The sequence below is a fragment of the Salvia splendens genome, chromosome 18 (assembly GCF_004379255.2).
Source record: "Salvia splendens isolate huo1 chromosome 18, SspV2, whole genome shotgun sequence".
Taxonomy (NCBI): Eukaryota; Viridiplantae; Streptophyta; class Magnoliopsida; order Lamiales; family Lamiaceae; genus Salvia; species Salvia splendens.
The window spans coordinates 5,315,429-5,331,973 of record NC_056049.1 but is presented as its reverse complement, the minus strand read 5'-3'; the positions used below and the strand labels follow the sequence as shown (position 1 = coordinate 5,331,973).

The window sequence follows — 16,545 nt, the reverse complement described above, 5'->3', positions numbered from 1 at the left end:
CCAACTGCTATAATCCTGCAGGTTGCGGCCCGGGCCGCAACTAATAAATGACACTATTCACAACTCCAACCTATTTAACTCGTAAACGCAATTCGTTGAACAATTGAAACCGGGAAAATGCATTGTTCATTAGAAATTAACATTACATTACTAGACGAAGCAAATTTGAAATACAAGAAACCCGGGCCACGACTACTACTTCTTCATTTGGGCGCAAAGGTAGGCGATCATCTCACGGTGCAACTCGATCTCCTCGTCCGACATCTTCGATGTATCACTCGATGTCAACTCCGTCAGCTGGCTCATCCGCCATGTAATATTCATCTCCGACAAAGTGTCGGCCATCTTATCCAGAGACGGATTGGTCGGCGGTGGCGCCATAGCGGAGTTGCTCGCAGCTGCCTTCCCCTTTGCTTTCCTCTTGGCCGCCTTTGTTCCTATCGGGCAGCTCTAAATGCTAGGAGAGGAGCAGAAGACATCGTCGTCAATCACGTTGAGGTCGATCGCCGGACCTCCTTCGCTCGAAGAGTAGTTTTCGGAGGCGGAAACTTTGGTTCTCTTCGCCGCACCTGTTGCCGCCGGCTCGGCACCGCTGGTGTACATCGGGCTCTTCTCGACGAGCTTCCACACTTCGAAGTACTTGAAGGTCTTCTTCCCGTCAGTGAAGAACGCATCCTTCGCCTTCTTGACGAGGTCCGCCTCGCTGTGCCCGCTCGGCCACATACGGACTACGTTGGCCCACTTTCCGTTCCACTTGCTCATATCCGCCTGGACCCGGCCCCAATGCTTGCGCAGCTTCACGTAGCTACGCTCGATCGACCCTTTCGGACGGCCAGCGTTATATTTCTGTGCAATCCGCTCCCAAAAAGCCTTGCCGGTCTGCTGGTTGCCGATGATAGGATCCTCGGCGACATCGATGTAGTTCCTCGCAAGCCACAATGTCTCGTGCAGAGTGTACTTCTTCGGCCCATCCTCCTCCCTGACCTTCTCCTTTCCCCGCTTTTGAGCGGGCTCCATATCACTGAGCTCGAAATCTTCGGTGTTGACCGGCGATGTAATGTCGACGTTGCTACCGACTCCCGGACTAGGTTGTGTCTGCGATGGTTGCGCGACGGTATGTACCAATTGTTCGAGTTAACGAACTCCTCCATCTCACGTAGATCGCTGTTGAACCAATCCATTGACGCCGAAACAAAGGGTATAATAGAGTATTGAAATGGAACACGGGATTGAAATGGATGGAACGCAAGCTCGTATTTATAGACATCGAATTAAAAAAATTGGATTTGCGGCCCGGCCCGAAGAGCGTGTAACGCTGAGCCGGGCCGCGGGACATGCGACCCGTCACCGTGCAACCCCGTCCCGGGCCGGGACGCGGGACGCTCACCAGGCCGGGAACGCGGCCCCGGGACCGGCCTGGGCCGTGACTCGCCTCCGTGTAAAGCATGGGACGGGCTGGGACTCGCAATTTGCGGCCCGGCCCGACGCGTTACATATGCTCTAATTATATCAAAAGTAAACCTATTTGAAATTGTAGTTTGAACTGCTAATCAAATTTTATCGATAACTTGATTAATAGATATAATTAGATTCCCTCCTCACGAAGCAATAATTGGCACCTTTTTCTACATCATTTATCCGAGTTATTAATGTCATGATTTTTATTCCGTATAGTATTTATTAGTCGGAAAAGACATACTACTATTCATCTTGTCATACTAATTAATCTTGATTTTTTAGCATTAAGTTAGAGTGTTTCAATATTAGATGGAGTGCATGTTTTTCAACGAGAGACTTTTCAACTCTTTGTTCCTTACCACTAGCTTTAATCTGTTTATTCCCATCCCATTCTATAGTTTGATTTGACTTGTCAATTATGCATGTAAATTTAAAATTTCCAGCTAATTAATAATGTAGATAAATGTCAGGGATATAGATTTCAAGATTTCAATCCTCCAATGAGATAATAATGTATGAATTATGATACCAAAAGCTATTGAATGAAAAAAAGATCTACGGTAATACTGTCTTATATAAAACAATTAATAATCGAAAGACAACCCTAAACTAAACTAGATAGCAACATGCTATAACTAAAGAATTAATTAACCTTATTAATACCCAAATTTCGACTAACTTGTTCAGGAACAATTCTACATAATTTATAAATAAATAACATAGTCAATCTTAATATAAGGGCAATCCTAACTTTTAGAAATGATCATTGATTTGTACTACATATAAACATCGGTTATATGAATTTAAATAACATAGTCAATCCTAGGCAATCCTAAATTACTAATATTCGACTAGCTATATACAGAATGTGTTAAGAACATTTTATCAAGATTCGAACTCAAGTTAAAATTCATGTACAAGTGAATAGTTTATCAAGATTCGAACTCAACCCAAAACAAATAAAATTAAATACAATCACTTAGAACGTGTAATTAGTCATTCTGAGATAAAATGCATAAAACTAATTGGATATTATAAAAACATGAACTTATAATCTATTTACATTGACAATCTGAATTTTATGTTGATCAATGTGCAGTTGTTTTTTTATGTTGATAAATGCACAGATGTTTTTTTCTAATAAATATATAGCGTGCTCAAGCTATGAAATGATGGCAAGCTAAGAGTCCAAGAGTACAAACATGAACTTATAATCTATTTACATTGACAATCTGAATTTTATGTTGATCAATGCGCAGTTGTTGTTTTTTTTATGTTGATCAATGCACAGATGTTTTTTTCTAATAAATATATAGCGTGCTCAAGCTATGAAATGATGGCAAGCTAAGAGTCCAAGAGTACAAACAATCAAAGACATTACACTAGAAGAAAACTTTGAAAAGCAGGGCTGCCACAAACACCCTACACTCCTCGCAAAACAGACAAGGACCAAAGCAAAAGGCACGAAGAGCAGCAAAAACTCGTGCCGCAAAAAGAAGTCCAACCAACAAGACCAAGAGACAACCAAAAGCATATATATAAAAAAAAAGACCACAAAATATCAAGACCATCAAGACTGAGATAAACAAAGCTACTCAATCAGAAAAGGTGAAAATTTAAGACTGTACCACGACTACCTCCGAAATGCCAATGATTTATGTTTTTTCTTGGAGTCTTGGTTCTTTCCACCTTCTAAAGTTGACAATATTTAACTTTTTACTATAAAAAAATTAGTTTCAATAGTGGATGACACGTAATTTAACACGCCTTCATCCCACCATAAACGATTCGTATTTTTTCTTGGGACGTCTGACCTATATTGAGTCATTTAAATTTAGCGTTCGTGATAATGTTTGAGATGTTGACGTGACTTGACATGTGAATATTACCAAAATTTTCTTTTTATGTTATGGTGACTAAGTCGAGGAAAACACTTATACACCCGATTCAAGGAAAACATCCATATACATGTATATGTACAACATACATAACATGTCACAAAAAATCAAAGTTTTAAAGATGGAATATCACAATTATTATTGCAAACATCAAACTCTGCACATGCAGATCATCAACAAGCATGTCTTGTTTGGAAACGAATCTAATAAATCTTTGTCCACAACGTGGCCGTCCACAAAATGAAACCAACCAACCAATTTAGGTAAGCTTTTGTTATTAAACTGAAATTAATTAAATCTCCCACAGTCAAACCGGATGTTACCATTCCTCCCGGTCTTGACCCCGACCCGGCCCAATTTAGTGATGGCTGTGATAAAAGCGTCGTTAAACTCTTTCGGGTTCGAAGCCCATTGATTGACCGTGCTCTTCGATCTCGAGTCGGTGAAGAGCACCTGGTCCGAGGTGAAGAGGCCCTTCCCCTCAATTAAATTTTTGAAGTAGACATTGTCGAATTTCCGTGGAGTTGCCGGGTCCATATCAATGGCGATCCTCGGGTCCACATTTCTCGGGCACATGCCTTGTAGTTGGGTCGCGTAGGTCCTGTTCAGGGTCGGGTCAACCGGGTTTTGCGGGCTGAAGTTGTAGATTCGGTTCGAGAATTTGTCGCAGTGCGAGAATCCTACAGTGTGGCACGCTGCACCCAGACATATAAAATTATTTTAAAAAATGAGTCACTCACCTTTTTAAAAGGCGTTAAATTAAATATTACCTGACAGAGCAATCATGTCAGCTTGAGAGAGGCCTCTTGAAGCAAACATGGAATTCAATTGATTCAAATTGAAAGTTGGCTTCGGCAAATTGCCTTCAACACTCGCAGAAGTTGAACTAAGTCCATCCAGCCTTCCCAATTCCACTGGATACGTTGGCCCACCGGACTGCGACAATAATTTTTTATTTTATTTTTTACTCTCTCCGTCCCCGATTAATTGTCACTCTTTGACCAGGGCACAGGTTTTAAAAAATGTAAAGAAAAATTGATTGAAAAAGTTAGTAGAATGTGAGACCCATTTTTTTTATATTGGTTTTATAATAAAATGTGAGTTGAGTGAGTTAGTGGAATGTGGGACCTAATTACCATTATAGTAAAAATAAAGTATAATAATTATTGATGGACGGACAGAAATGGAAAAGAGTGACAAGTAACCGTGGACCTATTTTTTCGTCAAATTAAAATTTGAAATTTAAATATATAGAAGAGTCAGGATCATCAATTTGTCGATATGAATTACCAGGCTAATGACATCGCGAGTAGCCAAGGCGAGAATATCCGCGCAGGAGACCTTGTTCCGGCACTTGGGGACGGCGTCGACGGCGGCTTTGGCCTTGATCACGGTGTCGAATCCGTCTCCGGCGAGGGAGAGGTTGTCGGGGTGATCCTTCTCGGCCGTGTTGCCTGGAGTCGACGCCACGATCACCGAGGCATCGCACCCCTGCGCAAAATGGAATAATAGTTAGATATGAACATCAAACGAAATTGAAATTACTAATAATGCGAGTGAAATGGTGAATTAATTTAATTGCGTACGGATACGAAGCAGTCGTGGAAGAAGAGGCGGATGGTGGCGGGGACCGTGACGAAGGTCTGGCTGAACTTGGCTGTGACGGCCTTGAGCACGATGTTTTCGACGTCGGGGCAGGTGTTGCTGTAGTAGTTCTGGCGGAGCTGGGCCGAGGCGGAGCCGCAGAGGAGGATTAGAAGTAGAGAAAGGGATAGGGTTGTGATTTGAGGTGGAGCCATTTTGATTGTTGGGTGTGATAAATAAAATGTGATTGCATGGAATATATATATAGACAAGTAGATAATTAGTGGAATTATTTGATTTAGGGGAGGTGAATTGGTCTGCCAGTTGGCGGAAAATATTTCAACAACGAGAAAAGCATTTAATATGATGACGGTGACATTTGAATTTTGATGATTAGTGTAAGGCGGCTTATTAAGTGGCCATGTTGATGTTTGTTAGTAGTACTAGACTACTAGTTTGAAACTGCTCTCCCTGTCCACTGAATTACTGGCCTTTTGTCAGCTGTAGAGAATCCACAATAAAAAATTATGCTCATTGGTTTTCAAATCATCTTTGCACAAAACAAATCTGTCGTCCTATACTCCTAGGATGCTCATTATCATCATTTGGAGTAGTATTTGGTGTTAAATATTTCTCCGTCCCATATAAATGAGCTACCTGGTATGACACGGGTTTAATGCGTAATTAGTAAAGTAAAAAAAAAATACTGAAAATAATATAGTGAATGGTGGGATCCATAAATGATAAAATAAAAAAAGGAGAAAAGATTTTCATAAATGGATATGAGCTATTTATGTGGAACAGATGAAAAAAGAAATTCGGTTTATTTCTACGGGACGTAGGGAGTACGGGGTATATTTTTTGGAGGATGAACCAAAGTATAAATTGTGCTAGTAACGAGGCTAAGTTCCTCTAGACAAATTGTCACTGGCGGAGCCACGTTGGGGCATGGAAGCCTCCGGGACCCACCTATTTGAACTTTAACTATACTATCTATATCCCCTAAATTAGAAACTTTTTTCTTTTTGAATCCGTTCCCTAAAAATATACCATTTCTATTTTAGGAAATGTCTTTCTCTATAACGAAGTGAGACTCATTTTCCAATAACACACTTTTCTTTTGATATCTCTCTTACTTTATCAATTTACATTAAAACACGTGTCATTTCAAAAGTTTTTATTTTGGATGAACAGAAGAGTATTACATACACATATTATCACTTACCAATTCATCACTAAGCATATAAGTTAGTTGAGAAACGTGTATCATGATCGCAATTTCTCATAGCCAATTCACTTGTATCTAATTCTTCAAGTAGTATTATAATTCCTTTGGGGGGGGGGGGGATTTTCTTATAACTAATTTATACGTTTAGTAACTAATTGATTTGTGTTTTTTGGATTTTCTCCATGATTATATTGCAAAAAGAAATTGAAAAAGAAGAAAGTATTTGAATTATCAAAATCCCATGCCCTCACATCACTAGTGTCCAGGAATTGACACCACCCTTAGACGACAAAAAGATTTACCGTTTTATTTTTTTTAAAAAAAAGCATATGTTAGTTATAGAAATTTCTTACTAATTAATTTGACATTTAGCTCTTGTCATGATCATAGGCTGATTTTCGAAACGACCAAAGGAAGTGTAAGGGGATTTAAACTTTTCTACCTAATATTAAATTAAAATGCAAACTCGCCTTATATTATCCTAATCACCATGCCAGAGTAAATTATTAGTATATTAATTTGCACAGTTTTATTGTTTCCTTTTGCTGTGGCAGAAGAGAGCGAACACATGGAATCAGTCTCTCTTGATCATATTAAAAATGGTACTTGTATCAGAATTAGTAATTAGGAAATCTCCTAAATCTTTATGTGGTAATAACTTATAATTAATAAATCCCACGATCATGTGAATTACATATTTCATGCAACCCACTCAACTTAGATTTGATAATATATATAGTTCGAGGAAAGTTATTCCTACCAATAATTGTTCTTTGTTATAGAATATGGTCACTAGGCGGGTGATAGTTTCTGCAGTGTGCACTATAATCGCTACTAGAAAATTCACATACTGTGACACGTATAAATGCAACTAGAAAACTATTATCTTGACACTTTAGGTGTAATGCAGGCCCGGCCCTGGGGGGGTCGAGCAGTGCCCCCGCCCCGGGCCCCCAAAACGTTGGGGCCTCCAAAATCCAAATACATACATGAGTATATACATGCTACTGGGCCAGGTCCAAACTTTTAAGGTAATAATATAAATTGTATGCTATAAATATTGTCTTGGATGTATTGAAGTGTTTTATTACTACTGTTGTTATTGTTACTATTAGTTTATAGTATTATTATGGGGCCCCTCTTTTAGTTCCGCCCCGGGCCAATAAAAACTCAGGACCGGGCCTGGTGTAATGGCACTTATTGCACATGTGAGGAAAAAAAGTGTGATAACAAGCAAAGTGTGAAGATAAATCCTTCTTTATTACACTCCAAAGGTGCCATGAAACATAATGTGTAATGTCACTTGAAAATGCCACAATATAATTTCTTAAACTACATTAACTTTTGGACGAAAATTTACAAAATACCCCCATAAATTTTTATTATTACAATTTACCCTACATTTTATTTTATTTATTTTTTCACCTACATTTTTGTAGAATTTATATTATTGTAATAGCCGAGACTTAGATTCTCGAGAATCATGAAATAAAATACTAGAATTTTATTAAAGAATGAATGAGTATTTTTATTTCTTGAAAAAGAGTACAAATACAATTTCCAGAATTTCACACTAATAAATTACAATCTTCGACGATGATAATACATGAAACGAGATTTGACAACTAGTTAATAATACATGTGTTGAAACAAAGAAAAGAGAAAAGAACAAAGGAGAGTTCAAAGTGAACTACTAGAACCGAGATACTACAACCGAGAGTTCCTAGAGAACTTCCTCGGCCCTCAGCGCGAGCAGTCTCGGCCCAGATCAGGAGGGGTCCGACGGGCTGGGAGATTAGGGGATGAACCACGTGGAGCCAGCCTCTCGGTCCTACTCAGGATGCACACCAATTAGATGAAAATGTGCATAAGAGGAAGGGAGTTGGCAGCTCTCACCAAAGGGGGAAAGGGTAGACAATACCTTTTGAAACATGGAGAAATTGCTTGAGCTAAAGAAGCAAATTCCAACCAGCCTTTCACTCCATCAATGAGCAGCCCGTACCACCTCCATTTAGACCTGCTATGGTCCAGAAATCAGCCACCCAATACCTGCTCCTGAGCGCACCTCCAACAAGGGACGAAAATTCATAAATGAGATCGGTACTAGATCCCACAATAAGCCAAAAACAGTTACAGGGTGTAGGACATAGCTAGGACTCAGTAACTCTAGTAAAACCACGAGTACACCACCATAAGCCCCAAAATCAGTTGGGAAAGAAGCCAAAGAAACTCAGAGTACATGCTCTGCAGAGCTGCAGAGTAACGCAGCCAGCTGCATAGCCTGTGGAGTCTTTTTTCCAGCCAACACTCAGTTTTGCAGCTTTCAGTTACAAGAAATGTGTATATATACACATGCTGAACCTCTCGGTTCCACCCCCACACACCACACAAATACGTTCAGCAAGACAAAGGTTGGGGATTGCGAAGGATCGAGCAGGAGTAAGGAACAGCCTCACTCATCAGTCACAAGAGGTAAATCCTCAAAATCACACTAGCATCATATAGCATAAGGCACTAGATAGCTAAGAGCCGAGGCTAACAGTAGAACATCACAGATAGCAACATCACCATCACCAAGCATGCTGCCTCTAATTTCAAATGGAACATTAGGCAAATTCAGACCTTTCCCCAAGACAATGTAGCTAATCTACCTTATACCCAAATGTGTGAATGAATGAAACTTAAGCTTCAAGTCACATATACAATCAGAGCATAACATCACAACATCACCAAATTTAACTACTCAGCAAAACAATCGAGCAAGACTCACTTAAATCCTCCAAAAATTTACCTCCCTATGCTTGAATAAATAAGACGAGAGGGAAAGGATAGAGACTTAGCTTCTGCTCGACGAAGGCGACAGCAAGCCAGGACGAAGGCGGGTTGGGGCAGTACCGAGTCTAGCCGAAGGGGAATAACACGGGTAGACTTCGACCAGGCGCCGTAAGCTATCCCCGAAGCGGCTGATGCACCAGCAGTAGAGGAAGAGGCGGCGAGGTCACGACCTCCGAAGTGACGCCTCAGCCCCATCCGTGACTCCGCCGCGAAAGGAAGAGGAGCGTCGCTGCTTCAGCAAGTTAGGCCCCTGCCTTCCTGTGTTGAAGCGGATAGGGCAAGAGATCGATGGGCGGTTGGCGTTGATTCGCCGGAGACGACGGCTCGGGATTGGAGAAGCCTCCAATCTAGGGTTTGTGGTGAATTGTGGAAGTAAGGGGTGATTTGGGGGAGGGGCCGAAACTGATGGAAGGGAGAAGTTCCATGTTTTTTTTAATTTGGGCCCATTCTTTCAATTGGGAGAAAAGGACTCAAGTGCAAATTGAGAATCATACAAAGAATGGATGCGTGATATTATTAGTCAATATATCAATTTTCATTTTCTATTTAAATTTATATCTTAATTTAGGCTTAATATTTAGCATTATAATCATAAGACACGTAATGGAAATGTCATTAAGTAAATCCTCTTTTGACATTTATTTAAAATGCAGCAATAATGAATATTATAAATGTCATAAAATGTTGGTGTGATGATTGGATATATATATTGACATCTTTTATGAAGTGTCATATTGTAAGTGTGAGAACAACTCATTTTTTTAGTAGTGAATTAGAATTATAATAGCAATACTAATAATAATAGAGATGAATAATGGTGTTAGTATATATGTGAACACAATATTTAGAGATCGGATTATGTGGAAAATTAATAGGACCAATAGATTCTTTTTTTCGTGTAAATAACTACGAATCTGACATGGTTTTGATTTGAATGCAATAATTCCATTAACAAATTGAATTAGATTCCCCTTCTTATTTGAACGTTCATTGTAATATAAAGGTCTATTAAAAGTTTCACTAAAAAAAATAGAAACTACTGTATTTATTTGGTAAACCGATTGATTGATTAATTTAAGTTTAAGGGACAATTGTTGTAGCATACTTATGCTTTTATTGACAAAAATAAAATAGTGGCATAAATAGCTCAATCTAGTAGTGCTATTTTTCTAGTAGTCACGTCACGTCTTTCCAATTCTTCTTCATTTTTCTAGTATCCATTTTCCGCCTATTTAAATATTTTGTGCAATCAAATGTAAATGAAAACGGTATTAAGAAGAATACAAGGAGGTAAATTATGTGAGTTTGGTGGCACGTTCTTGTCTAATAAAATGTGCACCCTTATTGGAAAAGTCCAAATAACCTAATATGTGGAATTCCACGAACTCTATTTAATAACCCGATCACGTCTCTCTCAACATTCCTACCGTTTTGCACGACAACCATTTGAAATTTCAAGGTAGCAAACACAAAAGATTAAGCTAAATGAGTGTGTGTGGCAAGTGAAAAAAAAAACAAATGAAATAATATTACATGGATATACTTTCAAGAAAATGGCATGGGGTTAAATCTTGTAATTACATTAACAATGAAAATTAATTGCACACAGAAATAAAATTATCACTCATTCCATAGTTTGAACTCAAGGGTTAGGCCATATCACTTTACCGGGTATGATCATTATATATTTATGCATTCAATAAAATTAAATGTGCACTTTTAAGAAGTTCTAAGTGTACACGATTGGTGGAAATAAAAATACTCCATATAATTTTCACTTTCACGAAAATTGCAAGTTTGTATCAATTTCATCTTCGCCAACTCGCCTTATATTCTTAACGTTTTCTTTTCACGTTATGATTCTTGATATTTTTTGAAGAAAAAAACAAAAGAGGAAACAAGAGAAGAAATTAAGAAGTAAAAGTTGATAAGAAGGGCCAAAAGATAAGGAATATGGCGCTTTTTAATAAGTATATACATGTAAAAAAAACATTAGAAAGGAATTGAGCAAATACATTTCTTAGGAAGGTGCCAAAAAATATTAAAAATAGTAATATTTCCCCCAAAAGTACAATATTTCTCTAAAAAACTATTAATATTTTACACTAAACTAAAGATAGCACAATTTATTTTTAAAACACAGTGTTTTTAGATTGATCTTTTATGATAAAGAATGTTAAATCAAGGCCTCGGAGGTTGAGAGTGTTGGACATGATCAAAATTAGGAAAGAAATTGAAGAAGAAAAGTTTTAAGAAAATGAAGTGAATGGCGTGTGATGAGGTGTGCCGTTAGCCAAAAGTTTCTTCTCATTAATTTGAGTAATTTTTTCTATTAAAACAAAACTAATTATGTTAGTCTAAAATAAATTTACCGAAGTTGTAATTGTTGATAGGGAAGCGAAGTTGTAAGTGTTTTTAGGGAAGCGAAATTGTAACTAACTAATATGAACTCAATAGTTCGGGATAAAACATAAATTTTCTCAATAACAAATTCTTTATTTGTTTGTTTGTTTAATATTGATACTCCATAGTATAACAAATCACCAACACGATCCATTAAGCTAACTCGATCGGTCAAACTACTGATCCATTAATTAAATAAAGACTAAAGTCCATTTTTGATCTTTTACATTAAGTTTGAGACCTTGGTCCCAAACAATATGTTTTGGTACAAACTTAACTTTTTTCATTAAAACTAACGGTCAAACGTATATGACCAAATTAATGACTTAATTGTGATATAATTAACCTAAATAACTTAATTAATTTAATATAAAAATTTATAAAATAAGCAGTATTATTTTTACTTAAAATGAAAATTAATTAAATAATATTTTTTTACATAGAATAAACTTTAAAAGATAATTTGCTTTCCAATATATTTCGTGTCTCTCTCTCTCTCTCAAAGTTCACCACCGTCGTGGCTCGCCGTCATGGTCGACGGTATTTCAACCGCACCAGTCACCGTTCGAGCCGTGAAACGCCGTTTCCTGGACTCGCGCCGGTCTGCCATGACTCTTAAGCCGCCGTTTCCCGAGACCGCCACCTGGTGCGTTTGATGGTGGTATTCGATTATGTTGTTCGTGTTGGAAATCATAGAAGGAATCAAAGGGATATTCTACGAAGATTGCATAAAATCAGACACGGAATTGAGAAGATTTCTAGCGGATTGATTAGGGAAATTGATTGAGGAAATCTTACCTTGTATAACATCTCCTTAGCTTATATATCATGTACCATTGTCATTGTGAAGAATATAATAGAAAATATACCTTTCTACATGGCATCAAGAGCAGGTTTAAGGCTCAGAAACAAATCATCATAGCCCAGAAAATACCCTTCTCGACCAATACAGGCGAGAATCTGTCCAAAAAAAATGTCAGAAAACAAACCCAATATTGAACCCATAGCCGAAAAAATCAGGTCAAGTAAGAGTGTCACCATAGCCTTCAAACTGAATGGCTCGAATTACTCACTGTGGGCACGATTAATGAAGGTGTCCATTGGCGGCCGAGGAGTCTACCGCCACATCTCCGGAGTACCGTCCCCACCGAAGCCAGGGGAGAGCGGTTTCACGGATTGGGAAGAGATAGACTTGATAGTCTTCTCGTGGATTATCGACAACATGGAGACAAATCTCATAGCCGACTTCGCACATCACCAAACGGCGAAGTCCCTGTGGGATACGCTCGCGGTGACGTTTGCTAGTTCATCGGACTCGTACTTAATCTACGACCTGCGAGACAAGGCGAGTAAGATATTGCAAGGAGATTCAACGCTAGAAGCGTACTGGAGCCGTTTACACGGTCTATGGATCGATATCGATCGGTGTTCACACAAGACCGTGAATTGCTGCGACAAAGGAGTAGAACAATACCGAGAGATCAAATCAGAATTGCGTCTATTTAAATTTCTCACCGGACTAAACGAGAAGTATGATTGGATCCGACGAGAGATCCTCAAAGAGGATCCCTACCCCTCAGCCGACGTAGCGTATGGATGGGTGAAACGGGAGGCAGCTCGACTCAAGATCATGTCACCGGCGTCCGATTCAACATCCATTACCATCGGAAACGAAGCATCATCGGGGGTCGGATTCGGATTTGGGGCAAGGGAGTATCGTCCACAATAGAAACAGAACCGAGGCCAGCCGACGCCGACACCACGTTCGGCCACCAACCGCCGGGGAAACAACCGGCCAGACAAGTCAAACCTCTGGTGCTCCCATTGTGGAATGCACAAACACACCAAAGAAACGTGCTTCCAATTGGTAGGGTACCCAGAGTGGTGGGAGGAAGAGAAAGCCGCCAAAGCCAAGGTAGCCGTCGGAATCAATGGCGGATGAAGAAACCAGATTGAAGGTCTCTCGACCGGCGGAGGGAGTCAAGCCGTGACGGGATTCCAGGAGAGGAGGACCAAAGCCGGAGGTCTCTCGACCGGCGGTGGCAGCCGCAGTGAAAGCAGCGGCGACGGGAGAAAGACCGCAGAGGCGATGAGCGCCTCTCTACGGGTTGAAGACGGCGAGAATGGAGGTACTGGGCTGGGGGATGAGAACCCTAGTCCATTTAGAAACAGCTTTGCAATTAAATCCTCAACTTTTAAGAAATTTGGCATTTTACCCCAATCCGAAAATTATAAACAAAATACCCCCCAGATTCTTGATAATCCCAAAAACGACCCCATTATATGCAAAAACATGTTTTCACCCCTAGAAAATCTATCTTATGCTTTTCAGGCCCAAGAGTGTAGTATTATTAATGACACGGGATGGATCTTCGATTGTGGGGCCACCGATACTATGTCTTACGATCGGAATGATTTTCTAGAAATTCATAAGACCCAAAAATCACACATTAAGACTGCAAGCGGGGGGATAACACCAGTTGAAGGGGCGGGAACTATAGAAATTTTCCCTAATGTTCAAATTCCCAACTGCCTCTATGTTCCTAAACTGTCCCAGAAATTAATGTCAATCAGTCACGTGACGAAGAATTTAAATTGCTCTTTGCTGATGCAACCGAACTTCTGTATGTTGCAGGATATCCGGACGGGGAAGATTATTGGACGTGGCACTGAGCGTCGTGGGCTTTACTTTGTGGACGAGATTGCTCGACAAGATGGTGCGGCGATGCTTGCTCACGGGTCCACTAATCAAGATACTTGGCTCTGGCACCGTCGGATGGGCCATACCTCTCCGGGTTATTTGAAATCCTTATTTCCTAAACTCTTTGTTCCTAGAAATTTTTCATGTGAAGCCTGTGTTTTGGCCAAGAGCCACCGAAACTCTTTTAAACCAAATGATACTCGTGTTGACACTGTTTTTTCCTTGATTCACTCTGATGTGTGGGGCCCAGCGCCCGTAGGAACTAGTTCTGGTTTTCGATATTTTGTGTTATTTGTCGATGATTGCAGTAGAGCTACTTGGGTTTATTTCATGAAACATAAATCAGAAGTATATGATAAATTTGTGATGTTTTATAAAATGATTCAAACTCAATTTCAGACATCTATCAAAATCTTGCGATCTGACAATGGGGGGGAATTTTTAAATAGCTCCATGACAAATTTTTTCAGTGAAAATGGGTTAGTACACCAAACTTCTTGTTCCCATACACCAGAACAAAACGGGGTAGCAGAACGGAAAAATAGAATCATTCTTGAAATGACCCGAGCCCTCTTATTTGACTCTAAGGTACCCCCATCCTTCTGGCCTGAAGCTATAGCCACATCCGTTTACCTCCTTAATCGCCTTCCCACTAAAGTGCTAAACCGAAAGACCCCTCTGGATCATTTATCTACCTTAACTAAAGTCCCATCAGCCTTATCCTTACCACCTAGGACTTTCGGTTGCTCCGTCTACGTGCACGTCCCAAAACATGAAAGACATAAATTCTCCCCTTGTGCAATTAAGTGCGTTTTCTTGGGATATGGGGTTAACCAGAAAGGCTATCGATGCTATGACCCCAAGACCAAACGGGTCATTACCACCATGAACTGCAACTTCCTTGAGACTGAATTTTTCTACCACCTTGGGACTCAGGGGGGGAGTGTGAGACAGGGGGAGCCGTCTGTCCAAAATGACTCCCTACGGTGGTATGTGCCAAGTACCTTTGATTCGGACCCAACAGAGCAAGCTGGCACTGTTCATGAGCCGATCTCACCTACGGAGACGATCCCAACAACGCTTCCGCCGCGTGCCTCTGATCCAACCGTAACGGAATCCGAGGTAATATCTAGTAATCCTGAAATTTCAGATATCACCCCTAACTCACTTGATACAGAAGACGAGGAGGATACCACTATTGATCAGGATACAGGGCAGTATGTATTCCCTCCACGGAGTACAAGAGGAGTTCCGCCAAAGAGATATTCTCCAGAACGAATAGGAAGGAAGAGCAGGTACTCAGTAGCAAACTTTGCCGAAGCCAACATATCAAAAATGGCTAGAGCATTCCATACGGCACTGTGTGAGGAGGAGATCCCTAGAACCTTTGAAGAAGCTGTCAAAATTAAACACTGGAGGGAGGCAATGCACGTCGAGATGAGGGCACTAAAAAGAAACGGCACCTGGGAAGTTAGCCCGTTGCCCAATGGAAAGCACACAGTTGGCTGCAGGTGGGTCTTCACAATTAAACGAAGACCAGATGGAAGTATTGATCGATACAAGGCTCGGTTAGCAGCAAAGGGCTACACACAGACTCATGGAGTGGACTATTCGGAGACATTCTCCCCAGTCGCAAAGATGAATACCATAAGGGTCCTACTATCAGTGGCGGCAAACAAAGACTGGCCACTACATCAGTATGATGTCACCAACGCCTTTCTTCACGGAGAATTGAAAGATCCCATCTATATGGAGGCTCCACCTGGGTTCACAGAAGAATTTGAAGAAGACAAAGTGTGTAAACTGAAGAAAACACTGTATGGGCTGAAGCAGTCCCCGAGAGCTTGGTTCGGGAGGTTCACAGAAGTAATGAAGCAATATGGCTATCAGCAGAGTAACTCCGATCACACACTTTTCATCAAGCGGAGAGGGGAAAGGATCACCTGTCTAATCATCTATGTAGACGATATGATCATTACAGGCGATGACGCAGAGGAGATAAAGGATCTCAAGGGACATTTGGCTACAGAATTTGAGATGAAGAATCTAGGAGATCTCAAGTACTTCCTTGGGATTGAAGTGCTCAGATCGGGAAAGGGAATCTTCATTAATCAACGAAAGTATGTTCTCGATCTCTTGACAGAAATAGGGATGCTCGAATGCAAACCAGCAGATACTCCTATGGTGCAGAACCATGGCCTTCAAATAATTAAAGGAGCAGCGTCAATCGATCGAGGAAGGTACCAACGGTTAGTAGGGAAACTCATCTATCTATCCCACACTCGGCCGGACATTGCATATGTCGTTGGAGTTCTGAGTCAATTCATGCATAATCCACAAGACGAACACTGAGAGGCAGCACTTAGAGTGGTGCGCTATCTGAAGGGAACCGCGGGACATGGAGTGTTGTTCCGAAAGAATGGACATCTCGACATCCA

At 40.3% G+C, this 16,545-nt stretch overlaps 1 protein-coding gene across 1 annotated transcript; it reads right to left on the bottom strand.

Moving 5' to 3' along the window:
- Positions 1-3,404: 3,404 nt before the first annotated feature.
- LOC121777975 (peroxidase 51-like) lies at positions 3,405-5,183 on the bottom strand. Its single transcript, XM_042175323.1, has 4 exons — positions 4,943-5,183; positions 4,647-4,847; positions 4,127-4,292; positions 3,405-4,051 (listed from the first exon to the last, which is right to left on the bottom strand). Exons 1-4 carry the CDS (start codon positions 5,153-5,155, stop codon positions 3,645-3,647), a joined length of 987 nt encoding a protein of 328 aa, XP_042031257.1. The 5' UTR covers positions 5,156-5,183; the 3' UTR covers positions 3,405-3,644.
- Between the last annotated feature and the right edge of the window lie 11,362 nt (positions 5,184-16,545).

Bases quoted from the DNA above. Each gene is read 5' to 3' on its own strand.
- LOC121777975 (XM_042175323.1), bottom strand. From the start codon at position 5,155: ATGGCTCCACCTCAAATCACAACCCTATCCCTTTCTCTACTTCTAATC. The intron at 4,293-4,646 runs GTAATTCATATC...TTATTGTCGCAG, and splicing joins CTCGCGATGTCATTAGCCTG to TCCGGTGGGCCAACGTATCC. The intron at 4,052-4,126 runs GTAATATTTAAT...GTCTGGGTGCAG, and splicing joins TGACATGATTGCTCTGTCAG to CGTGCCACACTGTAGGATTC.